This window comes from Ascidiella aspersa, chromosome 7, assembly GCF_963924565.1.
Source record: "Ascidiella aspersa chromosome 7, kaAscAspe10.2, whole genome shotgun sequence".
NCBI lineage: Eukaryota > Metazoa > Chordata > Ascidiacea > Phlebobranchia > Ascidiidae > Ascidiella > Ascidiella aspersa.
This window is the reverse complement of record NC_139453.1, coordinates 5,789,462-5,816,210: the sequence shown is the minus strand read 5'-3', so window position 1 is coordinate 5,816,210 and position 26,749 is coordinate 5,789,462. Positions and strand designations below refer to the sequence as shown.

Below are 26,749 nucleotides of genomic sequence, written 5' to 3'. Positions count from 1 at the left end.
GAACAGTTCAGGGGTAAGGTTTAAAATTTTGTTACTTAGCATTGCGTATGTCGTTTATCCATCATCCATAAATATATCAGATTTTTTTTACATTTTTTCATCTCTGAAAAGTGCCGAAAACCAAAATTAACAAAAAATGACAGTTTTACCCCCCTAAAAACCACCCCTTTGAACCTAGGCAATTTTTTTTTATATTAGAAACAACTTTGGGAGGGTATTTAACAGTTGTGAAAATTTCATGTTCCAACTATGTTTTTTTCCTTGTCAAAAGTGAGCCATAAAAAATTGACTGAAAAAAAAAAAAAAAAAATAATAATAATAATTCGGATAAAAACAACATGTGTCCAAAAAAAAATTTTTTTTTTCGGGCCACATAAAAATTGAAAATCACTATGAGCAAAATCTTCTGTCCGGTTTTCCTTTAATATTGATCAAATTAATTTTTTTCTTGTTTAAAGACTTGGTCATTTAAAAAGTCTTGTTCCTCCATGTTGTTTTTAAAGCCTTTTGTAAGATTTAAGTCCGGGTTCAAACCTATCAGTTGTTGTAACTCGTAATTTTGTTTTCCACAAAATATGAACGAACCGTTTTTGTTATTGAATGGCCTCGGTCGCGCCACAGAACTTTTCAATAGATTGCCACACCAGTTTACTAGCTTATTCGACGAGTGATTTTCTGAAATGTCTCACCAAACAAACGAAATTAAACAAAACCTTTAAGTGTGTTCACAACTGCACAATGTAGAACCATTTTTAGAACCAGATGCATAGGTTTTTTAAGTAATTTAATTAATTTTTGTCCATTTCTTTTTTGTGTCGTGTTGCTTTTTACGCTGAATATGGCATGATATTTTGTAGAAACGATAATAAACTTGCCAATATAGAAAATAATCAGGTCCTAAAGTATCTAAAATATCTCTTTTTGTTAAGCATTGTAAACGTAACTACTAGAATTACAGCGTCCTAACCGACCCTTGTATTATTAGGTGCTTCGTGCTGCTGAACAAGCGCATCTGTGGGCCGAGCTGGTGTTCTTGTACGACAAGTACGAGGAATACGACAACGCAGTAGTGACCATGATGGGACACCCGACTGACGCTTGGAGGGAGAGCCAGTACAAGGACATTATCACCAAGGTGAGTTTTAATTTCCGCTGACTTTTGTCTGTACTTTACTGACAATTCAATTTATTAGGTTACATGCTAGCGTCTTTTGGCATTTTTTATTTGTTGTTTTAATCATATTTTTTAAATTTTGTTTTAAAACAAAGTTGTGGTAAGGGGTTAAGAATAAATAATAATCAAGAGTAGGTGTTGTTTGAAATGGTTTAAATAAACGGATTATTTTGAAATTACCCTTGTAATCATTTATAATTCAGAAAAACCCATACTATGCGAAGTTTTTTATGAAAAAATTCTGTAGACCTATAGGGGCAAGTTTTACTTGACTTTCTTATCGATTTGTCAACGCTTCTCGTTTCTTATCGATTTTCATTGCTTTTTATTACATTGCTTAACCACCGCTTACCGTTTTAATGTTTCGCGATTATTTTTCGTCCCGCTCAGGTGGCCAACATCGAGCTGTACTACAAGTCGCTGCAGTTCTACCTGGACTACAAGCCGATGCTTATCAACGACTTGCTGACCGTCCTGTCCCCACGTATGGACCACACCAGGGCCGTGGCATTCTTCCGTAAAGTCAAAACCCTGGCACTGGTCAAGCCTTACCTTCGCTCGGTGCAAAATACCAACAACAAAGTGAGTATATGGAGATGATACCGGATTTTAAGTGGTAGTATCGGTATTTGTCCGATGCTAGACTGGTATCATCTTATACCTAATAATGACGCGATTTCCAGCTATATTTTTACCTTAAATGGTAAATTTTTTTGAGAAAATGGTAAGTTAATAACTTTAAAGGAAATAAACTTTGTCACGGTAAAGCACACCGACTGTAAATGATGGCTGACGCAAAATTAAAATATATTAGTATAACGCAATGGTATATTCGGGGTTGCCATTAATTCCTTGTGTCTTTACAAGTCTATGAACGTCAATTTATTTACGAAAAAAAAGTCTTTGAAAACTTTTTTTTTTTTTTTTTTCAAAGGTGTTTGAATAATCTTTGTATTTATTTTATTTCTAGCTCAAGTTCTGTGTTTTAAAAGTGCTGTTAAAAACCATGTTTTTAATTGTGTTGACCGTGCCATTCATATCGTTTTTGTTTTTTGATTATATTCAAACAACGTCGAGCAATTTTAAGTCTTTAAACTTACAAATCTGCTTTGAAATGTCTTTGAATTTTTTTCATAAAATGTTTGGCAACAAAAAACAGAAAGAATTGTCAGGGAGGCTTTAGAAAACAATTTTATAACAACCGCTCTTATTTTGATATCTTTCGAAACTATTGATTAAAATGCCGATTTTTTATATCTTCCGTAAACACCGATTCAGCATAGTAAAGAATTCCCGAATAGCTGATCGGCTTTTTCGTTTAATATAAAAATCAAACTCCCCTTGACTAAAATACCGTTTTATCATCAAGGAATTTCCTTCAAGGAAATGGTGCGCGCAATTATTCTACCCATATTTGCTGGTAAATTCTTTAAAACAACCTAGTAGGTGCATTTCACATAAAATCTTTCGCAAAAAATTACAAGATGGCTGTAAACAGTTTAAAAGGGTGCGATTTCTTTTAAAATATCGCTAAAATGGCGTCTTTTTTGGCACGATTTTTTGCGAATTTTTTCAAAAGTTTATCAAGCACCTTGTTTAAAATCGCTAAAATGGCACAAAAACACAAAGTAAATCCTTAAATCTGGTATTTACTGCTAGAAAAAGAGCAAGCTCAAGTATTATTATTTATCAATACCGGTGTTACATAGCCCATTTAAAGCCAATGTTGAATATATTCAAAGTCCCACATAGCCTATTGTTTTGTAATAATGCTAGTACCTTCTGGAATTAAAAAAATTGTCCTAAACTTATAAAGTACCACTAAAACAGGGGTTCTTAAACTTGGGGTCCCTTGGGGGTCCGAGAACTAGTCCTAGGGGGTCCATGAAGGTCTAATTGAAACATTAGTGTACATTTAAGCAGTAATCAATTTATTAAAGATAATTTATTTAAAAATAAAAAGGTTTTGAACTAAATGTATTTAGACTCCAGTTCACTTTCACATTTTTGGACCAAAATCAGCAAGTTGGTGAAGTCTATTTGTACTATGACGTCTTTTTTTTTTTTTTCACGCGAGATGAAAGAAAATTTTAGGGGTCCGCGGTAAAAAAAATTTAAGAACCCCTGCATTAAAATAAGTTGTTACTGGTTATAGGAAATTGTTTTTGCAAATCTTGTTCTTGCATTGAGTGTAACATGTAGTTAAAACCCTTTTTTCACGCGCTAGCTTGTTATAATAAGATACGTAAAGTTTGCACAGTTGAAATTTCACGGGCGGTAGAGACCTTTCTAAATTTAGTTTAGGTCAAAAAAGGTTGTCAAACCCTGGTTTAAACCATCGCCTTTTTCAAGCGATTGTTGTATATTCCATAAGTCAAACAAAGCCTATATTGTTACGTCACAGGCGATCAACGAGGCGCTGAACGACCTTCTGATCGAAGAGGAAGATTACAGTGGCGTGAGAAATTCAATCGACGCTTACGACAACTTCGACACCATCGCGCTAGCCCAGGTAAGTTCGACTACTGGTTAAGGATAAAAAAAAAATTGTAAAAATTTTATTTAGGTAAATATTTTTGGTTGCAGTGGGCCTTCAACGAATCATCGTTGCCGCTAAATCCCCCCAACTTTTGTGGTTATGCTGGCCAAGGCCGTTTTGTCTTTTTACTGTTTTGTTTTCAAATTATATTAAACAACTATCCAAATTTTTTTGGTCTTTAAAACGTTAGAAATTTCCATAAAAAGTCGTTAAAATTGTGTGGCAGAATGTGCGCGCGGAATAGCTAGTTCGCTCAACTAGGTTCTAGAAAGTTTAGCGCAACACGTTGCTATGTATTGGGATTCTGCTAGTTAGGTGGGTTAACACACAAAAAGGCGCTATTCAATTGTTTTGTTGCTTCAAAATATTGATCATTGCGACCAGTTATTGAATTTAAAATACGCTGTACTATAACAAAAAAATTGCATTTCTGGCATATTGCCGGCGTAGAATTACGATCAAAAAGTTATGGGCGAAAATTTGGCTGGAAAAAGTTTTTCTAAACCAGTTTATCCTTTGTAAGGTCAAGGTTGGCAAATTAATGGAAAAAAATGTTGGATTTGTGCACCAAGCAATAAATTAAAACGATTCAATGATTACTGTTACGTCACAGAGACTGGAGAAGCACGAGTTGATCGAATTTCGTCGCATTGCTGCTTACTTGTACAAGGGGAATAACCGCTGGAGACAATCTGTTGAGCTGTGCAAGAAGGATTTGCTCTACAAGGTGAAATCGAAAAAAAAAACAGAATTAAACACTAACAATTTTTTTAAATATTCTATCTGTCATTTAAAAAAAGTTCGAAACAAATAAGAAATCTGGCATTGTATCGAAATTAAAATGGTTCGTCCAACAAATATTTAAAAAAATCTTTAAATTTCAAAAATTAAAAACAAATTTTAAATTTCACGAACTAATTTTTTTTTCTTTGAATTCCAAAAAATTAAAAATAAATTTGTTGAAGAACACGACAATTCCTCTCCGGGCGGTTTACCGCACCGGTGTTTTCAAACTTTTTTCTCAACTTCATTTTCCCCAGGACGCGATGACGTATGCTGGCGAGTCACGTGACACTGAGTTGGCCGAGGAATTGCTTGAGTGGTTTTTGGACCGACAGCGCTACGAGTGCTTCTCTGCTGGCCTCTACACATGCTACGACCTGCTTAGACCCGACGTGGTACTGGAGCAGGCCTGGCGACACGGCATCGTCGATTATGCGATGCCCTACCTTATCCAGACCATGAGGGAATACTCAACTAGGGTAAGTGTTTTTCTAAGTGTCGGAAAATCGTTCACCTGTCCCGTGTATGGCATTATGGGCCCAGTAAACGCTCTGAATGTATTTTTCTACCGATGTCAAGGATTTGACATTAGTTGACCGATATTCCTGTAATAATGACCTAATTTACAATGATACCGTGTATGAGACTATGCCATACCCCACCCCATCTAAACCATTTAAATAACTAGGAAAAGGTACGTAAATACGTTGGGAAATCAAGCACAGGTGTTTACAAGTGCTCGTATTTTTTTTATTTTGCGTGGCTGTAATTTACTTGGATTTTCCTAAAACTGCCTAGAGGTAATGAACCTAATTTGCTATGATAGCGTGCATAGACAATAGGGGTTTAAAAAACTAGCAATCGTACCTAAGTAAACGTCGCAAAATCGTTCATAATATACGTGTCTACATTTTGGTTTTCACAAGCGCTCTTTGACCTGCTGTAAATTACTTGTATTTTCCTTAAACTGCGGTGCTAATGAATCCAATTTGCTTCTTGGTAAGCTAGGGGTGAGATACCACCAGGGATAAAATTATTATTGTATGTCGTTTGATTTAAGTAGGCTGGCAAAACTTATCCTAAAGAAATGTGGGCTTTATGACACGAGGACGCCAGAAAACGTAACGAGTTAACAGCATGTCACTAATGAAAAAATAAATAAATAGAAAAAAATGATAAAAAAATAAAATTGAAAACCAAGCTTCAAATTCCGTCTATGGTCTTTCATCCTTTGGTAGCTGCGTTTAGGTTCACTTGTTGAAAAATTACATGTACTTTTCTAAAATTTAACCCTATAACCCTATACATTTTATTATGAATATATGTACATATATATATATATATATATACGCTTTTTTATGCGATTTTTAACTGTTTTTCAATAAATTCCCGTTTTACAACTTAATAAACAAGTAGAGAGTGCGGTGTCAGGTCAGGAAAACTTATTTATATTTAGCTTAATGCCAAGTCGTTTTTAGCGCTCCTTGTTAAAACACGTGGGACTACACCGCTTTGGGAAGTCCCCGTAGTAAGGCTTTGAACGCTTATGAATGGCAACTTTGCGTAGTGGAAAATAATGCGGAAATGAAGCTTATTATGCTAATGGGATAAGCTTGGCGACCAAGTATGCATCCTTCATTGGAGGTTTAAAACATTGGATTTAGCACCAAATGCGTTTTCGTTTGCCTGGAATACAGGAGTCTCTGTGTGTTAATTTAAACTCGTCAATTCAAGTAGTTTTGAAATGGCAAAATATTATGTTTGGTATGTTTCTTGTCTAATTTTCCTAAAATGTTGACTGATTACTATTCTCTTTATTTGTGTTAATTGAGCCTATTTCCTTGTCAGCACTTCGTATCGTTTTTTGTTTGTTTTGTTTCAAATGATAATGATTGTTACGTCACACAGATCGACAAGCTCGAAACCTCGGAGAACGTTCGAAAGCAGGAAGAAGAACAAACCGAAAACAAACCCATTGTTTACGGTGAGTTGAAGCTGAAGTACATTAGTATAGCGCTACTCAAGTCTTGTTGAAAGTATCTTAACCTGTATTATATTATGTGCCCACAGAAAAAAATTGATTACCACACCCTTGCTAACAATTTCACTGAATGGTTTATGCCACGATAAATAAATACAAAAGAAAGCAAATAATCTGGAATGTATTTGTTGATTTATTACACTCTATAATCGTTCAAAACCAATTGTCGCTTGTACCTAACTAATAGGGCGAAACAATTTATTTTAAAGTATACTTAGGAAAAAAAAAATAAACCTTAAAATCAAGCGTGCATTAAGTATACCATTCCTCAAAATACCACTTTTTACAGATTTTAACCCTTTTTCGACATTTTTACAGATTTTAACCCTTTTTCGACATTTTATTTTTATTTTTACAGATTTTAACCCCTTTCTTCTTTTATAGTTTTTAACCTTTTTTCCTATTTTTTTTAGATAACCCCCAACTTATGATCACCTCCGGTCCTGCCGGATACGTCCAACCCGGGTACCCAGGGGGCCAAATGCCGGGGATGCCCGGAGGTCCCATGCCCGGAGGTCCCATGCCCGGAGGTCCCATGCCGGGCGGCCCCATGCCTGGTGGGGCCATGCCTGGGGCCCCGGGTATGATGCCGGGGTCTGGCTTCAACTTCGGAATGTAAAAGAAGTGAAAATTGTAGTTTGCGCCTATTTTTACCAACGAAAAAATCATTTATTTAACTTGAAGATATCGACGTGTATCAGTCTGCTATAGCCGCCGGCTCGCGACATGTTGTTCAAAATTCAACCTTTTTTCGTCCTCCGTATACGTGTGTAAGTGTGTGCTGTGCTTTTTTGCCAAATTCCACCTGAATGAAAGTAAAAATCGCCTTAAAAATCGCAAATTCTTAAAAAAACGCTTAAAAATAATCGTAAAATTTCCGGGGTTTGATATTGAGAGACATTCCCCGAGTCCCTATTTTACTGTTTTGACGTGACCCTGCTTTTAGAACGCTGTCCCCCTAATATTTTTTTGTGACGTCACCTAATTACGTAGCTGAACTGGCGATAGCGGTTGATGACATAAACTTTATCATCATCATGTGTAATTCTCTGTCTTGTGTATAGCTCTGATGTGTTCATTACATGGGTCTCCACTGCATTATAAAACATGTAAAATAAACTATTCCGTGTAACAAGAGTGTTTGCTTTGAAGTACAGCCGTCCCAGCAAAGTCACTTTACTTTATATATAAATACTAGCTGCTGAGTTGGGCGTGTCAAAAATTTAATGCTAAAAGTTGAAATAAATTTTATCAACTTTTAGCTTCAATACTATTTGTTGAGTTAGCCATGAAAAAACCTAATGCCAAGAGTTAAAGTAAGATTTAACTATTTTTAACTTTAATATTCTTGTATTCTTAAGGTATTTTTTCATTGTGTTTGTTTAACACATTTTCTAACCAGTTTATAGGGCGATCTTTAACTTAAGAAATATGTTTTTTGTTTTTTTTACATGGGACTTTCCATGTTTTGGGTCAAATTGTTGTATCCTATCACAAAATTGCAGAGTTATATAAGCTAAGTAGGCTAGATCGTGATCGCAATATTTTTTTCCGAGACTTTTTGCGATCGTGCCTAACATTTGCTGATACATTGCGTTTAACAAAACACGTCACGTCCGTTTGGCCGTCATTCAAGATTTTGCCTGTCTCAAGTATCTGGTAACTAGATACTTCAGTGCACGCTTATAACACACATACACGACACTGATTAAGCTATTATTCATGGTAGGCTATGTTGGTATGAACTGCCCGAACTCGCATTGGCTCACATTTTGTACCGTTTAGCTTCTAGCGTTTTAAAATCTGTTCGTAAATAATCCTTTAGATTCGCCGGTATTTTTTGTTAAAACCCTTTCTATAAGAGAAATAAATTGTTGGATATTGTGCCCGTTTTTAGGGCGTTTTATTACAACTTATGTTCCGGCCTTCGTATCATAGGCTACTACAGCTTTGATTTAAAAGAAAGTTTAGAACTGAAAAAAGACTATTGGACCATGTAACCTACTTTATAAACAGTTAAAAACCCAAACCTTGATCTTAATTAGACTATTCAGATGTAATGTGTTTTTATCTACTAAAAAGCAAAAAAAAATCATGGTTGGTGGCAAAAACAATTACGAAACTTGCCATTGGACCCCTTTGTTTGTAAAACACACAGAGGAACCGTTTAAACGAGCTATTGTTCGTACAATAGGTTCCAGCCTCTCAGTTTTGCAATGCAAATAGTCGTCACTCACTTACAACCCCTTTTATCACGAGACCCATGTGACCGACCGAATGCAAACTGAAAAAAGGCGCATTTTAATGCACTTTATTGACTTTTAAGCTAGTAACTGCAGACTTGGAGATCGTTTTTAAAAGCCAGTCTTCTCGCTTTAAATTCTCTGATTATAGAACCTTCTTTCTGCCGCTTGTATCTGTTTCAGTTCAACGATTTACAATTGTTTGTGGTTATATAAGGTCCTGTGACGTTTGTCTAAAACCGTAGTCAATGGGTTGAAAGTGTACAGCGAAACAGGTGTAAACAGTGTTTTTTTTGGGCGTTCTTTAAGTAAATTCGCAGTAAAGTTTGTTCTATGATCTATAATATTTAAGAAATAATGAAGAAATCAGTCAAAGTGGTAGTATTCACCGATTGGACTTTGATTTGTTTATGTTATTGAGTACAATTTCCACAGGGGCAAGCAGTATTATTTCAGAACGCAGTCTAAAAATGTGTTACGTAACTGGAAATTGAAGTGTTAAGACAAATTTTGAACAAACCTATATGATTTTGGCAAATTTGTTTTCTGTAATGACGTTCTATGTGCTTTAATTTACAAAAAACGAATTCTAAACCACAAGTAAATACGCACTACCTGTGTTGCATGTAGCCAGTCTTGTATTTAGCTGTTGTTTGACCTATGGCCCAGTTCATTTTGCAAATGCAGTAACTTGTCAATTTTAGTCAATTAGAAGCACTTTCTTTTAATTTAATTATTCAGTTTAAGCTTTTGTTAAAAAAATGCTATGAAAATTCGGCTGAAGCCGCTGAATTACTTAAAGTCATTTAGTTAAAAAGTATTATAACTGTGACATTTACCTGTTAGTTGTTACCAATTAAACGGCAAATATAAAACAGATTAAATATTTTTATTAAGTAAATTTGACTTTGACAAACTTAGTTTTTTTATTTATCGAAACATGAACATAATACATTTTGCTATGTACATACTTTTTCCAGGTGTTTTAAACTGTTTAGCACCATATCGTCATATGTAGTCTTGTAAAGTGGAAAGTAATTATTTTGTACAAGTGCTATTTTTTCATATTCCATTAATATGCCTCGTTTTCTAACGAGACGTGAGAAGTATTGTTATGGCGTGGGTCATGTGCTAAACGACCTATGTGCTTCTATGTGGTTTAGCTATTTGCTCGTCTTCTTTCATGAGGTAAGAATGTTATTTTTTCGTAATATTGGTACACAATGCTACAGTGAAATGAATATACTGTTGCTTCTAGACATTGATTGTAAAATTTTGCCAGAAAGAATTTTTTCTAAATAAAATTTGACGGAAGAACAATTGTACAATTTCAATGGTTAAATATTGCGATGCGTTTGAAATCAGTTATACATTTTTTAGTCCAGCTTCGCAGCCATGACTACATAGATTTACTACAGTTGTGGTTATATTTTTTACTGTTTTTTTTAATGTTGTTTAACATCTATAGCTAAGAGTTAGTGAATTACAAACAATCCGTGTTTTTTAAAGACACTTTTAGGAACAGAAAATGTTTCAATGGCCTACTCTGAAACCCAAAGTCATTTACATACTTAAAATAGAGTTCCCTTTTTTTATAATTATTAAAGTCAACCTTGAACAAAACTATTAGCAATCATGAAATCTGATCATGCATTACATTAAACTGTTTCTATTTTGGGTTAAATCTATTTTGCAAGGAAACTTTCTTGTAGATTAATTTCATGGAGTGCTTGTCTAATGCTAAGTATGTGTATACATAGATATTGCAGTTTAGCAACAGCATGGCCGGCAACATTTTATTGGTTGGCCAACTCGCCGACGGTTTGGCGACACCATTTGTAGGTTATGAGTCAGACCACTCGAGTATTACATGCCGATATGGAAAGCGAAAATCATGGCATTTGGTCGGTAAGTTCTATGTCTATGAGTTATTGCATGTACCGGATTATATAACTCGACTATAATTTTATCGAGTTTAAAAGTTCACATTATATAGTTTATGTATATTATTTTTATGTAATGTATAACGCTCCTTTATTACTAGAAATTAAACTAAATCTTATAAAAAAAATATTTTACAGGTATTCACATTTATTATTATAGAAAATTATTATGTTTTTTATAAATATATATTTTTTTAAATATTTTTGTTATATAAATATTGCTGCTCTATTTACTGGAACAGAGACTACATCACAGAAAAAAAAAAATTTACAGGCATTCAAATTGATTATTATGAACTTTTTGAAATAACCAAATAAAATAGAGCTGTGTTTATTATTTTATTTGACTTTATGTATGAATAATTTATGTGTTTTTTTCTTGTAGGTTCCGTTTCGGTGGCACTGACATTTCCCTTGCTATTTATGAGCTGCATTGGCTGTGAACAGGAGACGGCAGAATATGCGCAATTCGTCTACTACGCTCCGCTGGTTATAATTTTCCAGTTCGGCTGGGCTTCAACGCAGATCAACCATCTCGCCCTAATACCTGATCTTACCCATAAAGACAGCGACAAAGTGACTTTAAATGCAATAAGGTGCGGTTTTAAACCAGAGAAGGATGCAACTTAAATACCTCTAATCTCTTAAATAATAAGTTTGGTTACAAAATTTTAAAGATACCGTAGTGCTACTAGTATTGTGGTACTTATCAGTGTTGTAAACAAGTCATTTTGAAATAACCTAAATCCCAGTTAAGACATGTACTAGAATGATGTTACGTGTTTATCAACACTTAAACACCAAGTCAAGTCATTAAGTTAAGTAATTATAACTCTGCTATTTATTAGTGACATTTTCAAATTTAAATTGTTTAACACATTTATTTTTATTGTTTCAATTTGTTGTTGTACATTTGTTCCCCTTGGTAAATTAATTATATATTTGTTTTCACCTGATTTCCAATTTTTTTTTTTTTACTATTATGAAATATGATTACAATCTTAAGCATGATAAAACACTTACACAAAACCATATTATTGAACGTATGTAACAGCCAATTTTTTTAACATAACAAATCTTTTAAGTTCAAACCTTAAACTTTAGGCTTTTAATTGCTGGTGTTACCTCCTAAACCAACAAATAAATTTGCTCCGACTTTCAGATATTCATTTACTGTGATCAGCTGCATAATTGTTTACTCTGTTGCCTGGGGGGTGCTAGACATGCCATCTTCTCCATCATCAAAATCAAGCACGCTATCACCTGCTGATGCACCAGCATTCAGGGTAATTTACCATCAAAATTAATTAAATAATAAAACACCTTTGCTAAACTTTTTAAGGGACAAATTGTTCACTATTAATATAAACTATATTGTTGTAGTGTTGTGTAAGTTTAGGACTGTGTGTAATTGTTTAGAAAATCTTAAAATTCAATATGTGCAAGTTGGATCGTAAATAAAATAGGCCTTAAACAGCATACAAAAGTCTTCAAAAATTATTTTTTATTTTGCTTACCTTGTTGATGTCATTAGGATAGATTTAAAAGTTACCAAAATTATGTGTTTTAATTCTAAAGATATTTTAAAAATATTTGTTTGCTGTAGTTGCCTTGTTGATTTTATTTGGAAAGATTCATATATACAAATACTTTTGTTTGCTGGCGACCCTTGCTATTTCACGTAAAAAGGTCCCAAGTTAGTTAAGCACATCAATGACGATACTTGTTTTATATAAAGACACTTGTTCTGATTGTTGTCGGCATCGGAATAATTTTTACTTTGACCTTTCACCTTGGATTGAAAGAAAATGTGCCTCCACAGGCTGCAGTTAACGGAGGATACACCGATAGTAAGTGTAAATTACAAGTAGAGATATATCGGTTTACCGATAAATGGCCGATATTATGCTTCTATCAATATAAAAGAAAATACTGGAGTAAACATGCTGAGATTTGTACTCACTTTGTTAACCTGTACTAGTTCTGTCACTAATTTGTAACTATTAGGACTTTAAAATCATTGCTCGCCTTGTTTTTTCTAGTCAAGGATAAGCATTTCTATTTGCTGTAAAATAACCCTTTTTCTGATTATCTCATGGTTCAGTTGTTGACACAGTACAAGGCAATGAGGAGAACGGAATCATTCCAGTGGAAGATACACCTCTCATCACCAAGCCTCAAATAAGTGAGTGCTGTGTCACAAAAAATGCAATTCTAAGTTTCATGATTTTCGAAATTTTATAACTTTCAAAGTTTTCGTTGTTTTAGAAAAAAATAATTTTCTTCATATATAATGCTTGATTGGTTAGCTCAACGTGGTAATACAAGGGTTTGATACGAAAGAAAAAAATATGCTGGATAAAGAAGCTTGAAATCAATTAACGATTTTGAAGCTGCTTTTTCAAACTCTTTGCCCGTTTATGTTAAAGTGAAGCTTAGTGTGAATTGTAAATTTGAATTTTTAACCTAGCCATTTACCCTTGATAATTACAGATAAAAAGGTGTTGTTGTTCCTGTTGCACATTTGCCTAATACGCCATTTATCAAATGTCTATGCCAAACCAGTAAAAAATATTGAAATATATATCTACAGTTTATAATAATTTCGTTGTTGTCTTTTCAGTCACGACAGCGTGTTCTATTCGTCACTGGTATGATTGGTTCAAAAAGCCGCAGTTTTATTTGGTAAGCTTGGTGTGTTTCTTATTTTAATTTTAGAAAACCGCTTAGTCTTAGAAAATGATGCAAGCAGGGCAGGCTAGAAAAACAACTAGCCTGCAGTGAGGTTCGAACATTGATTGACAGATTCGGTAAGTCTGCAATGGCCTTTCCGTCGTCAGCCGGAATCATTGGTCAAAAAGCAGCTTTAGAAGGGCTATATCACATTTGTTAACACACATATGTGTGTGGATCTTTTTCAGAAAACGTTTAATAAATTCATAGCACTTTTATTTGTAAAAGAAAAAAAGGAAATAAATGATTTGTAAGTGACCAAAAAAATCAGTAAAAGTACTTTATACGCGATTTCAGTCATATTGGAACAGCTAGTTTTGCTGCTTATTGCACGAAAATCAATTTGCCAATTCCCATAAATGCATTCTTTTGTGCTACTAAACATTTTTTGGCAGTAACAATTTCACGTGTATTTTCCAGATGGCGATGTTGTACATGTGCACGCGGCTAATCGTCAACCTTTCGCAGGTAATTCGCTAAGTTTTGTATATTTATCGCAACTGCCATAGCTCTAAATCGCGCCACGAAAAAGGTGCCAGTAAATGTTTAATGTCGTTATCAATGTTGCAAGTGCTTTTTGCAGGGTTGCCAAAAAGTCTTTAAACCTATCTCTGAATTAATTACCATATTAAAAAGTCTTTTAAAAACCCTATGTTGTTTCAAAGTCTTATAATAGTCTTTAAATTATTTTATGTTTTTTGTGTTTAAAAAGTACCATAAACATGTTTTAGGGCTGTTCTTTATTGTGTTTTCGATTGTATTTAAAAACTCTAGTTTTTGGTGTCTAAAAACCTACAAATTTTCTTTGGTCTTTGAATGTCCTTCATTGACTTATGTGAGAACCCAGTTTTTACACTAATTTGGATAGTAAAGTGTTAGAAAAAATCAATTCTTTTAAGAATTGTTTTAGGTCATAACAAAAATATAAACGTCTCATTCTCAAAGAAATAAACCGCCTTAACCTGATATTTTGGTAAATGGAGCTAAAACGCCTTTAGCAACGTGATTGATTTTTTGGACTTGAAACAACTTCACTTTTATTGCACGAACCCGTCAAATTCATTCGTTATAAAACACAGTCGAATAATTGCCATCCTGTTTACTTCCGCTCGTCATTCTAGCGATGGGCAAGAGAAAAAGGGTTATAAAAGCCTAATTTATCAAGCACATAAAACGTTAACAACCGTTGGTGTACCGCACCAAAATGTGTGGAAATCGTAAAAAAAGACAATATAAAATCATATATCCGTATACAAATCACAATGTAACCGAAGTTAATTTGATCTTGCACCGTTAACTTTTATTGACAACATGGCGGTTTCAATTTGGAGCTTGTCGCAAAAAAATATTCGTTAGATGCCGTAAAATCCATCATCGTTGGATGCCATGCACTGAATTTTACAGCCGATTACCTAGTGTCCTTCGCCTATCCAGGATGCCTTTATCAGGGAATGTACCAACACGCCCAACAGCACGCTCATCAAACGACATAAAAAAGAAGTTAAAAAATGCGCCAAACAACGTTTAAAATAAACAGAGATAAGAGCGACAACGCACAACCCCGTTTGTTATCTTTTAAATAACACCTGTTTGTCCTGTTTGTATGGAGCTGGAAATTAAACGTCGGTTTTTATGTTCGTGGTATCCAGCCGCTGGTGGATACGCCACGATTCACGAAATAGACGTTCACTATGATTTCTCTATTTTTGCAATAACAGAGCCACCAGAAAAAAATAGTATCGTACAAGAACTTATTGTCGGTATATACCATACCTAGTAGCTACAGCATGTTTATTGTATAGTTTCCCTAGATCCGCACGCTGCAAAACGGATAACCAACCCGTTTATTGAGTGCTGTACGAGGTCATCTTAAATGTCGCCTAGAAAAACAACGGTCTACTGATTTTTAACATTTAAAACATTGTGTGTGTGTCTATTTTTTTGTTTATCACCTCGAAAGGTGAAAAAAAAAACGTTTAAAAGTCAAAACGGTTGCGGTTTTCTTTCAAACTGCAAACGGAATAAATGCTAGGCGTAAATAGCTTTGAAAATAAATGTGCGTAGTTTGCCAAGTAACCCGGTTAAATCGGCAATACGCCTTATTTTACAAATTTATCACTAAAAGGAAATTTATTCCAAACATATTACCTGCTGAAAATCGACTTCCAAGGCGTTATATAAAAGTTGCATAAGCCACTAAAAGTACTTTGTCTCGGGCGCTGGATTTTGCAGTTGAAGCTTGTGGTGCATAAATAATTTACATTGTGGGCAATGTTGAAACTTCAGGAATACAGCGCGAAAAAAGTTAAGCGACTTCTATTGATCACATTAACTACTTATAACCATGGATTAAAAGTACAGTTTTAACAAAGGAAGTCAGGCATTTGCGCTAAACAACTAGGACTGCGAAGTTTGGTAAAAAACGGGTCCAAAACCGGCTCCTACCATACAGCATGTATTTCAACCATTTACTTAAACAGGTTGTAATAAGAATATCAAAGCTCATACAGAAGTAGGTATAATTTTGAACGTTTCGAATAACTCTTTATTCACTTTTCAACATCATAAATGATACCTACTTCTGTATGGGCTTTGGTATTCTTATTACGTATTACTACAACCTCCAACCATTATGCTCCAAACAGGTTGGATATACGAAAATTCACTTAAGTGGGTTGAAGGTCATGAATATAACTCATCCACCAACAATACCTGGTCCGATATTACATTATATGCTATTCAACTTTTCCAATTTACAGTTTGAGGCCTTATCGATTTCTAATTTGCTTCTGTAAATGCGCATGGCGGACTCGGGATTCAGGTAGTCTTACTTAGTCCTCAAACATAAAAGAAAAATAAATCGAGTCAAGATTCCTATGTCCAACTGCGACTTGGCAGCCTGAAAATGACTGCCACTGGTTATTTTAACCCGATAACTTGTACGCCTGCTCAATATGTTTATTAAACTTAATAAAAGTTGCTGCGTTGGCAGGATAAATTACAAATACAAATATATACGGAGAAATGGACTGAGAAGATTTACACGAATATTTTTTAACCTAAAAAATAGGAAATTTTGACCTAAAAATTTAAATTTTGACCAATTTTGACCTAAAAATAATTTATTTTGACAAAATTTTGACCTGTTAGAAATACATCGATTTAAATAACCTAGGTGTCGTTAATCACGCGTTTTTTTTTATATATTGCCGTATATTGCTCTAATAAAGATCTAAAACGGTTAAAATGACTTTGAACGTAAATTGAAACTAATATTTTTTGATAAATTTCAAAACAACCGAAAGACGAATTTCAAAAAGCTGACTACACTTTTTTTTAATTTTGTAAACGATTTATGTGCATTTTTATTCGATTTTAACTTGAAAAATTTTGACAAATTGTGACCTAACGTGTAAATTTTGGCAAAATTTTGACTTTTTTTGACAAGTCAAAAAATAATCGCCCTACTTATCAGAGCTATTTTTAAATGAGGCAGGACTTGTGTTTGTTTTTTGCTTATACAGGTCTGCAACGCCTGTTTATATGCAGCATACTGTCGTTGGTCAATATTTGATGGTTCGAATTCGAATGCAATCAAACTCAATTTAACTGCGCTGTTGACTGATATAACAGAGCAGCGACTAAAATATCGCCGCGTTGCCCATAAATAGCATTTGGTTGTGTAGCTCGATATTAACATAGCTTAGGAATGTAATTTTTAATATTTTCTACCGGGCGATGCAACAAATTTTGGAAACTTTCACAGTTTTCAAATTAAGATTTATTTATTCATGTTTTCAGTCGGGCATTTTTAGACTATTTGTTGCATTTTTTTAATTAGATTTAATGTTCTTTTACCTAAAATTATTTTTATGAAATATCTTTTTAAGCCACTCACACCGAAATTTGTTTCCATTAACTTTATTTCTCGTTCAGAGTCGGCATGGATTTTTTAGAGATGAGGTCATAAAATAAGCAGATTCAGAAAACCCGTTTTCTTTCTGTCAAACAAAAGTGAAACTGAAAATCACCCTTAACCCCTGCATTTGTTCCTACGCATAGGTCTACATCCCTATGTACCTCACCGAAACGCTGATGCTCCACAAGCGCTTCATCGCAATTGTTCCACTCGTTGTCTTCGTTTCCAGCTTTTTCGCCGCCATCTTGATTCGCCCAATTTCCAGCAAAGTCAAACAGGAGGTGAACAGAGCGACGAAAAAACGAAATGTTTTGAAACTTCAATTAAGTTTTGTGCTTTTGAATTCTGTGCACTCCACATCGCATGACCGTTTTATTAAAAATGTAGAAAAATCGACGAGTAGACAAATCTTCAAATAGAAAAAAGTACAGCTAAATAGTCTTCAATCTTAAAAGTTCTGTTAATTGTGTCTCACCTAAATTGTTAGCTTTGCTAGAGTATTTTGCTGTTACTGATCAGGAATTAAGGTCGACTTTCATCTTGCAAGGGTCACCGTGATTTGTTTTATCACATATACAGTGCAACATCGAAAAAATACCACTTGGTTCTCAAACTGGGTTCCACTAACCCCTGGTGATCCTTGAAGAACTTTAAAGGGGTTCACATAACATCAAATATTTTACAGACTTATAACTTTTATCAGTCGGGAGTATAGTTTCCTGAATAAAAAGCGCTAATAAGTCACTTGCTTGTGACTATCAGTTATACAAGTACCGAACTCTGTACTTACGCTTTAGTTTTCTGGTCGCGGCAAAAAAAGGTTAAGAACACTGAGATGTTGCCCCATGAATCTCATCAAGCGACCCCCTGTTTGACAGTACCTTACCTAATGATATGTAAGCTGTAAGCGTTGGTCAAAAAGCAGCTTCAGAAGTGCTAGATCACAATTGTTGAACACATACAATGTGAAGTTACTTGTACTAACAGAATGCAGCAAGCATTGGCATATGATTGTTTCTCGACTCGCTTCTCTCTAAGCCTGTGTAGCTCAATCGGTAGAGCGACGGTCCCGATATGACCGAGGTCGTGAGTTCGAACCCCACCGCTGTCTAGTTGTTTTCTAGCATGCCTTGCAATATTCGACAGATTCGTTTAGTCTGAGATGGGATTTCGGTGTACCCCTCACTTATACCGCACACTACCCAATAAATACCGATTTTTTCTCAGGTGATGTACATGGTAGGATGTTTTTTCGTGCTTGGTTCTTGTGTGTGGTCCCAGTTTCTACCTGAACACAACCTAATGGTGTTTGGGATGGCTGTCCTGCTGGGAACTGGCACCTCTGTCATCCTGGTTATGTCGCTCTCAATGCTGGCCAAGCTCATCGGGAAAGCAACGGTTTGTTTGTGTTTATTATGTTTTTGTTTTAGGTTAGTGTTTTGTGTAAAATGTTATTAAACAAGGATTTCTTTACCTTAAGTCCAATCAAACAAGTAAAACAATGCAGGTATACTGTAAAGCAGTGATAAGAAGTTGTTGTTTTTCTTATCCAAAAGCACATATGTTTACGCGCCTTCATCCAGTGTTTAAAGTACTTTATTTTTCGTGCTTTTGTCAACAGCTCATAAAAATACTGAGAACGCCCTGTGTGCATTCAATTTATTCTAGTATACGTCAAAATGTAAGCCCGTGTATTTATGTGTGCGTCGTTTAGCTAAATGATACAGGATCTCTTATATACCTTTTATCAATATTTGGTAGTTGGCACCTTTTAAAACAGTAAATTAAAAATTCTTGTTGACAAAACAAAATCGCATATGCAGGAAACATAACAATTTTTTTTTAATCAATAAATGAAAAATGCGACCCTTAAAAGACATCCTGTTTTTGTCTATAAATAGCGGTATTTTTGTAGCATTTCCAGCACAAAAAGCAATTCTTTTTAATTAATAATTGAGAAATGCGACGCTTAAAAGACATCCTGTTTTGAACTATTAATGGCGGTATATTTTAGGATTTCCTGCCCAAAAAGTATTGCGATCCAATCTGATGCCAAATGACATCATAACTATGATCGAAGGACTCGAAAAGAAAAAAATCAACGTCTGAATCAAACACAGCTCGAAATAAAACCAAAATTCGACTAATGCCCATGGTCGTAATAATGATCGGAATGAGTCCAATAGGAATCAGAATAAGTCCAATAAGACCCAAATGCTCAGAATCAGGCCTATACAACCTTTTACCTAACCTAAACCCCACCCCTAACTACATTACTAACTCGCCCAAATAATTTTAACCCTAACCCAATATCCAAGCCCTACATTTACCCCCCAATAACCCCAAACATGGGCAAAAAATCCAGTGCCAAAACAGCGGCGCCCTAAACTAGGGCACCAAAACGGCGCGGACAAACTAGGGCGTCCAAACGTCGACAACAAAACGGCCGATGCCAGACCGGCGGCCACCATTTCGGCCCTATTTCGATGAATTAAGGACTTATTCCGACAGGTTTATGTCTTATTCAAACGATTAAGTTCTTATTTTGTCGTGGGTATTACTGCTTGTTTGGCTTAATTATGTCATTGGTCTTTTAATACTACATGGTATTATAGATTTTTTTACTTTGGGCATTGGCGTTTTTTATGTCAGGACTGTGTGTCAAAAATCTACTAGCAAGTTTTTACAATCTGTAATCTGTATACGGTAAACTGGTTAAGGTAATTGGCAGAACAATATATTTGAGATTTCACATACTTTTTTCCAGGGCACTGGTGCTTTCGTGTACGGAGCCATGAGCCTGACAGACAAGGTTTCAAACGGAGCAGCCGTCGTCATCATACAAAACCTTAACCCGTGCTTGTGAGTGGAAATCATTTTGTTCTTGACTATCCGAATAGGCGTAATGATAGGCATGTTAAGTTGATAAACGAGCCGATTAGTTAATGTCTTGACTTATGACTCTGAAACATTAACACTTTGAATGGTTTAAGCTGCAGGTTTAATGGCCGCCGTGTAATAAACCCAGAATTATTGCATTTAAAAACATGGTTGTACTTTTTTCGACTGCGTTTATATGATTTAGCCTAATTTCTTGAAACTAATTTTAAAATGTATAAATAAAAGTTTTCTTGAAAAGCAATGCCCAAGCGAAGTGAGTAAACATGTTCGTATCGAAACGTCATTTTAAAAATGCTGTCGATTTCTTGATTTAATTAGTGTTGGCATTCGTTTTCAAGCATATTTCACATCTGTGCATTTAGTGTACAAAACGTTCCAATTTTAAAAAAAATATTGATTAGTTGAAAAAACGTTTTAGAATAAAAAGGGATTTAGCTATTAACTTTTAAACTGTAAGCTGATTCACACAAAGGAGTTATTTTAACATGGTATTTTTTATAATCTTTGACCGTTAAAAAAAAACATTCCAGCCTACAATTTTTTCATAAATGGCAATAAATTGCAAATTTATTGAAAAGTGTTGCTTCATCATTAACTCAGTACATACCGCACTTGTTTTCTTTTAAAAAGTACAACAATTCTAATCCATTCAGTCCTTTTCACGCGCAACAATCCATTATTAAAGCACTGTTACGTCACAATCGCGCAGGTGCGAGTGCCCGGCTTGCGGCATCTTCTTCCGCAACATCATGGTGTTCGTGATCGGTGGCATCACGGTGATGGCTCTTCTCACGCTGGCCGTGATGTCGATCACGAAGATGCTCACGCCCGTGACGTTCGTAAAGATCGGCCAAGGTTGGGGCCAGTTTTATTTGCACTTTCGCTGGAAGCAGATTATTCGATTGTTTATTATAGCGGTACTGCCAGACTTGGACAACTAGACACTAGATAATTCTAGTTTTGTAATTCAATGAAAGAAAAGAGCAAAATGCGGCTAATTCTAATTTTAATCTAATTTGTGAATTGCTTGTGTGCTCTTTTTCTAGTTTTAATCAAATTTGGCTTTTAGTAAAAATTCTATACTTTGTCCGACAACATTTTTCTTTTCCCAGTCATAACAAAGATTTGGAATTAATACTCTTCTGTTGGAACGACTTGTTGGTAATTTTTACAGTTTGAAAAGCATGTGCTGTGCTAAAACATATAAAGTTAGCACAAAATATTAACCATTTACATGAGAATAAATCGCAAATTAAATAAAATTGGTTGTAACTAATTAATTAAATGCAATTCTAGTTTAAGTTCGGTGATTCTAATTCTAATCTAATTTGGAAAAACTAAAATGCTCTAATTTTAATACTTATCTACTTTAAAAAACGCTAAAATAAATCTAGTTGTCCAAGTTGGGGTACTGCTAGCAACCTAATACAGTCAGAGCTGGTTTAACTCTTTACCGGGTTAGCAACGACGATCCTATATTATCTGACATTTTAACTATTCAAGTAGCGTCCCCTAATTTTAGTTAGAACAAGATTCATACATTCCTACAAAAATATTTATATACAAACGGTTTTAAACTGGGATAGCAGGCAAACCATTTCAAGGCGGATAATTTATTTATTGAAAAATACCTAATTTTTTTTATAATTTTTTGAAACTAGCTCTTATATGTTTACGTAAAGTCGCCCTCATTTTAAAAGCTGTTGGACCAATCTTGAAAGCAACAGTGCTATAAATTGTTTTTCGATGATACGCGCGGTACAAAATCAGGTAATTCTCTTTGCACTCTGGTGTTTTGTGCGAAAAATTCAGTTTAAAAAGCAACAAAAAGTGCCAGGCTTTTTGTTTGTTTGTCGTGTTCTTCGCAAAAATCTTCGTCAAATTAAAGAAAGGCCTAATTTGGCGCTGGGGTATTCCCCCAAGTGGTGAAAACTGCTTTCTCACGGAAAACTCTTGAGCTTTTAATTTTACATCAAGCCTGCCAAACTGTGCTTGGCGCGATTTGTCCTATAAGCTGTGCTGCGTTCTTTGAGCCTCCCTAATGCACTGTATTGCGTGTACTCTTCGGCTTATTACTCTTCTGCTTAGGATTATTTTGCTTAGTATTATGTTTTGCTTAATACTATGGCTTTGCATTCTTTGGCATAGTATTATTTTGCCTAGTGTTTCATGGCTTAGTGTTGTTTTCGACTTTCGATTAGCGTTTGATTTTTCTCAGGGCCTTTTGCTGAGTAATATTCTGCTTAGCAGTTAGCACTATCTTGCTTTGTACTTGTTTTTTCAGAACTACGTTGCTTATATCTCAAAACTTTTTTGCTCGGTACTATTTACCTCAGTACTATTTGGCTTGGTATTCATTGGCTTAGTAATCTTTGGCTCGGTGTTTCTTGGCTTAGTGTGTTTTTTCGACGTTTCTTTCAGCATTTGTTCGTTTGGTAAAAAAGAGCGAATAATTACTAATCCGAGAAGAGAGGAAAAATCAAAAAGAAGCCACGAGTGTAAAAAGGAAAGAAGACCAGCTCACAACGAACATTCAATTAAAAAGAAATTTTCACAAAACAAGCTCAAATCACACAAGGCCAGTGATAATCAGATCAACTCTCGAAATAGCTTATTTTCGCATTTCACAAGGAAAGACAAAAACATAAAAATCTACCCTAAAGTGACTATTACCTTCAAAAAATTTTGTCTAACTTCAATATTTAATGTGAAGGAAAGGTTTATTTCACCACTTTAATTGACCCTTTGGCAATATAGCGTCTAAACTTTTTTAGTTTAAAATCAGTAAGACGTAATTTTCATATCACTATCACTGTTACTACAGGTTCCATAAAGTAATGTTGAAAAAACACAACAGTAATCAACCTTTCGCCTATTTTGGCTACTTTAAAAATAAGGAATGGATCACTATAGGACCAAACGCAAGAATCGCTAGCACCTTGTAATTTTTGCATTTCACCCTTGAGATTGATTCTAGCTCACCTTTCATACCAAGTCCTCATTGTTGTTTGTATCAAGGGACACCTTGTCGTTAAGAAAAATATTGTTACCAGCTTATCATTTATGTTGGCAGTATTGTGATGTTGCAATTAGTTTAGGACAGGGGTTCTTAAACTTTTTTTACCGCGGACCCCTAAATTTTTTTTTGCCTTGCGTGGACCACTGTCGGCAAAAAAATTCCAAAATGACGTCATAAATTGACGTCACAACGCAAAGAGACTTCATAAATCTGCTAATTTCGGTCCGAAAATGTAAAAGTGAAATAGAGTCTAAATAGAATTCAGTGCAAAACCGTTTTAATTTTAATCAAACTGTTTTGTTAAAAAAAAGATTACTTCTTAAATATACACTAATATACCAAGTAGGCCTCCACGGACCCCCTAAAACTAGTTCGCGGACCCCCAAGGGGTCCATGGACCCCAGTTTAAGAACCCCTGGTTTAGGACAACCATGTTGAAGTTTATCACAATCTTCAAGTTAACAACACGATTCCATTTTGACTAAATTTCCATGAAGTAAGTTCGAAATGTGCACCAAGCAATGAATTGTGTTGTATTACTCGTCATTGAAACTTCACAAATTTTCGATTCACCCAAATAGCAAAGCTTATATTAAAATACGCCAACACTAATTATTTTTTTTAGTAAACTTTGTAATTTGTAATACGTCTAGAACAGTGCTTTCAAAACTTTTTAGTAGGTAACCCCTAGGGATGTCCGATACCCGATATTTTATTCCGATACCGATACCCGATATTTTGGGCCACAGTACCGCCGGTCTGATTCGATATCAAATGACGTCATTACTATATGGCGAAATAAACAAAATTAATCAAATGTAATAATAATTTTCCGGGTATCAGGCTGAAATTTGCTTTTGCTCTGGGAAGGATTTATAAAGTAATTTTTTATTTACTTTATAAATCTTTATATAAATCTTTTTTATTTTTTTTTTTACTTTATAAATCTTTATAAACTTTATCTAAACATATGTTTCAAAGTACAAAACTCTACGTTCAAATATAATGAATTTATTTTGGTATCGGATCGGCACCGATACCACCCTAGTATCGGACGAGTACCGATACTACCACTTGGCATCGGATATCGGCCCCGATCCCATATTATCGGACATCCCTAGTGACGCTTTTTATTCTCGTAAAACTTTTTTATCGTCTGACATACACAAAACATTTTTAGATGTATGCTTCTGTACGCTTCTGTTGTTGAAGTAATGTGCAACTTAGTTTAGGATTGTGTTTGAATAATTTTGACATACTCATAACGAAAGTTAGTAAAAGTACAATATGTAAAGTTGTGGCGCTCGGTTAAAATTGACGTACACCCACTCGCGACCCCTTGAATCCCAGAAAGGCTCATGACCCCGTTTGGAATCCTTGGTCTTGAAGATGTCATAAGAACCGTATGGATTTGTGATATACAAGGTTTTAATTTTATCGAAGTTGCAGCACCACGTGATATTCACATAAAATATCATGTGCGCAATGGAGACGCAACATTTTTTACAAATGCTATATCACCATGATTTTTCCTCGGTAATTTCACTCGCTTTTAATGAGTACCGATAACTTCCATCATACATTGCCTTAATCCAGCGGTTCTCAACCGCTGGAGCCATGGCCCACTGGTGGGCCATAGGAACATTTAAGGTGGGCCACAGACCAATTTAAAAAAGCTAGATTTAGTTTCAGTTGTGTCACTAATTTTAATTTTACAGGAGTAATGGCTTGGGGGAGGAAATAAAAAAGGAATGTAAATTTATTGTTTAGCCGTAGGTATCTCACTAATACACGGTTGAAAAACTAATCTGTTTTGAAATATGTTCTGCTGTGTTTTGTTCTAAACCTATTTTACAGTTTTTTCTTTTGTAACATTTTATTGGGCCACAGATTTTTTTTGCAACGTAAATGGGCCACGAATGAAAAAAGGTTGAGAACCACTGCCTTAACCGAAAGGACTTAATGGCCTACTTTCTTAAGTCTATACACAATGTGCTTAGCAAAAATTAATCCAAAGTTTGGGGTAAATTTGGTTTGATCATAATAGGCTATTCCGAAGGCAGGAAGTGGACCATTTACTTTGTTTTCGTTGTCTGAACGATTGAGGCGAGTTCACGATATTCCTATGTGTCGAAACGTCGGCGAAGAATAAATATTTGTCAGAAGAACCCTCTTTAAAAATGATATAATGCCTGGCAGCAACAGTATATTTATTGCTATGTGTATTATTCACGGTTCAATCACTTGCTAACTAATAAACTGTTGTTGGTGAGTATTTCAGAAGACGTAATAAAATATTCAGGCTTGTGTATAATATTTATTTTAGGTTATTATTTAAGGGATTTAGTTTAACTCTTGGTTTTTTTTTTTTGGAGAAAACAAACTGACTTTTAACTTTTGTTGTGAATCGCAAACCACTTTCCGACCGAGAAAAACCGTAAAATTAAAACTTTTTATTTTTTTAGATGACGATCAAGTTTCGGCAGACCGAGAGGTGATGTCATAATGACGTAACAGTAATTACGTCATCAATCCACTTTTACCTGCAGAGAGCTAGTACTGTCAGTGCAATAAACCTCGGTTGTCCCTCTGGGCTTACAACGTTCTTTCTTTCCGCTTTTTCTTACACACAATCCTCTTCTTTATTATGATGCGTGACTGCGACTTAAACTGCTCATTTCCGGAGTTTTTCTATAAAAGCAAATTATTTATTAGTTCTAATGGATAATGTTTAACTCATGCAAACTTTATTTCTTTTCGTGTATCCTAAAAAAAACTATTTATTTTAGTTGTAATTATCATCCAAAACATCCCTTGTTTTAATTTTTTTTTTTTAAACAACGAAAACCAATTTATATATATATATATGTTAAGCGTTCATGATTTTTCGTGCTTAGCTATCCGCTTGCTGGACTCATCCGCTGTGCATGAACTTTCAACCTAAATCGCACCTATACGTAACGAATGACGTCACTATTTCTAACTTGATCGAGTCAACAAGCCAATGTAATGTGTGTGTGTCTTACCTCATTATCTTGTCTTCAGTCCAAGTTTATTTCTACGCGCAAATTGACTTGGCGTGTAAAGTGCTATAGAAATAGTATTAGTCAAAATATTTGTTTGTTTTCCACAGCAAACCGAATATCCTAGTAACAACGCTATGATATTGCTATTTTTAAGTATATCAGGTTGTGCACTGTGTGTATGGATCTGTAATGTAGCTTGTAAATAAATGTCAAAGTCAAATAGGTCGAGTAGTTAGACATCTTATTAATGAACACGTTTTGAAACGCACTTTTATCACTATACAACAAAACGTCTTTATTAAAATGACTATTAGGCTTTGACATTCATTTACAAGCTACATTACATATCCGTGTACAATGCACCTAACTTGAAGTTTATTAGGTAAATCTGTTTATTTTTTCTGAAAAATGTCGGTTTTCTACGAAAT

The 26,749-nt window shown here is 34.8% G+C and overlaps 2 protein-coding genes across 5 annotated transcripts in view; both read left to right on the top strand.

Annotated features, from left to right (window-relative positions):
* Positions 1–7,660, top strand: part of LOC146137411 (clathrin heavy chain 1-like) — a 31,664-nt gene extending 24,004 nt beyond the window's left edge. Inside the window, exons 27-33 of the mRNA XM_083393546.1 lie at positions 986–1,135; positions 1,565–1,756; positions 3,579–3,686; positions 4,327–4,440; positions 4,754–4,975; positions 6,405–6,480; positions 6,951–7,660. Of these exons, the coding sequence (XP_083249672.1) occupies positions 986–1,135; positions 1,565–1,756; positions 3,579–3,686; positions 4,327–4,440; positions 4,754–4,975; positions 6,405–6,480; positions 6,951–7,156 (1,068 nt within the window). The 3' untranslated portion in view covers positions 7,157–7,660. The remainder of the gene's footprint in view (positions 1–985; positions 1,136–1,564; positions 1,757–3,578; positions 3,687–4,326; positions 4,441–4,753; positions 4,976–6,404; positions 6,481–6,950) is intronic.
* A 2,105-nt stretch (positions 7,661–9,765) lies between these two features.
* Positions 9,766–26,490, top strand: LOC146137410 (major facilitator superfamily domain-containing protein 12-like). Of its 4 annotated transcripts, XM_083394896.1 has the most exons (13): positions 9,766–9,968; positions 10,541–10,688; positions 11,109–11,319; positions 11,886–12,009; positions 12,462–12,573; positions 12,828–12,908; positions 13,347–13,408; positions 13,877–13,924; positions 17,519–17,656; positions 18,603–18,773; positions 20,143–20,237; positions 20,986–21,131; positions 25,761–26,490. In XM_083394896.1, the coding sequence occupies exons 1-13, from the start codon at positions 9,858–9,860 to the stop codon at positions 25,799–25,801; spliced, it is 1,488 nt and encodes a 495-aa protein (XP_083251022.1). In that variant the 5' UTR covers positions 9,766–9,857; the 3' UTR covers positions 25,802–26,490. The 4 variants fall into 4 exon arrangements, with proteins under 4 accessions (XP_083251022.1, XP_083251019.1, XP_083251021.1 ...); XM_083394893.1 differs by lacking the exon at positions 20,986–21,131; XM_083394895.1 differs by lacking the exon at positions 25,761–26,490 and having other exon boundaries at positions 12,840–12,908; positions 20,986–22,599.
* Positions 26,491–26,749: the final 259 nt, after the last annotated feature.

What these genes read in the sequence shown, in the direction of transcription:
- LOC146137410 (XM_083394894.1), top strand. Translation starts at nt 9,858, where the DNA reads ATGCCTCGTTTTCTAACGAGACGTGAGAAGTATTGTTATGGCGTGGGT. An exon ending in GTGACTTTAAATGCAATAAG is followed by an intron (nt 11,320 to 11,885) that starts GTGCGGTTTTAA and finishes TCCGACTTTCAG; the next exon opens with ATATTCATTTACTGTGATCA. An exon ending in AAAAGCCGCAGTTTTATTTG is followed by an intron (nt 13,409 to 13,876) that starts GTAAGCTTGGTG and finishes TGTATTTTCCAG; the next exon opens with ATGGCGATGTTGTACATGTG.